At 48.7% G+C, this 866-nt stretch overlaps 1 protein-coding gene across 1 annotated transcript; it reads left to right on the top strand.

Moving 5' to 3' along the window:
• Positions 1–217: 217 nt before the first annotated feature.
• PPTG_24946 (hypothetical protein) lies at positions 218–440 on the top strand (the record flags this gene model as incomplete). The annotated part of the gene is made up of 2 exons (XM_008918995.1): positions 218–314; positions 370–440. 2 exons carry the CDS (start codon positions 218–220, stop codon positions 438–440), a joined length of 168 nt encoding a protein of 55 aa, XP_008917243.1.
• Positions 441–866: the final 426 nt, after the last annotated feature.

The raw sequence follows: 866 nt of genomic DNA, 5'->3' as shown, positions 1-866 counted from the left end.
GGCAAAGATTCAGCTCCCAAGGGATATCAACTGGTGGCGATCACTATGACTACTACAAAGAAATCTACAAGACGGCAAAGTACTACGCGTTCCCGAAAAGCTGGGCAACAAAATGCAAGACTAGACGCTCTGTCCTGATGATGGTGCTGTGTACATCAAGGGAGAGCACGTCTGCGTCACCGGCGACGACGTGATAGCACGAGATGTGCAAGAAGAGATGCTTCAGCTCCTTGAACTACGAAGTCTTGGTAGCTTGGGAGTTCTCCCTGGACGCGTTTGGCGTGATGTCAAGGATGAGATGATCCGCGAATACGGTGAGCGGTCTGGCCTTCGGTTCTTCCCCAAACGAGAAGCGATTGGTGTTATCAGGAGGTGCCGAGACGCGGCAACCGGTGGTGATGCCTTTCGAGCGATCGAGACTGAGCAAGTCCGACGCATAACTGATGATGACGACAGAAAATTTCTCCAGATGAACCTTGCTTACTTAATGGAGGGAACGTTTAGGCGAATTGTTGGATTTGAGCATCCAGACCTAATTCGACTGATGAAATATCCTGGTATTACTCTTTTTGTCAACGCCACCTTCAGTGTGACTCCAAAGCCATTCACTCAAACCATCATTATGATGATTCACGATCGAGCTTACGATCTCTATGTACCGTGTTTCTATATCGTGATTGATACCAAGGATCACTGGACATACTGGAACGTGTTCCATGCAATAAAATTCAAACGGTCATGGCTTGCGTACCGAGCGTGGTGGTGTCTAACTTTGAACATGCGCTCCACGTTGGAATTCGTGACCAGTTCGAAAGTACACACATTTTCGGACCATGGAGGTCGAGGTGGTGACGAGAGCACCCTCT

Source organism: Phytophthora parasitica (assembly GCF_000247585.1).
Source record: "Phytophthora parasitica INRA-310 unplaced genomic scaffold supercont2.419, whole genome shotgun sequence".
Taxonomy (NCBI): domain Eukaryota; phylum Oomycota; class Peronosporomycetes; order Peronosporales; family Peronosporaceae; genus Phytophthora; species Phytophthora nicotianae.
This window is presented reverse-complemented; position numbering and strand designations above follow the sequence as displayed.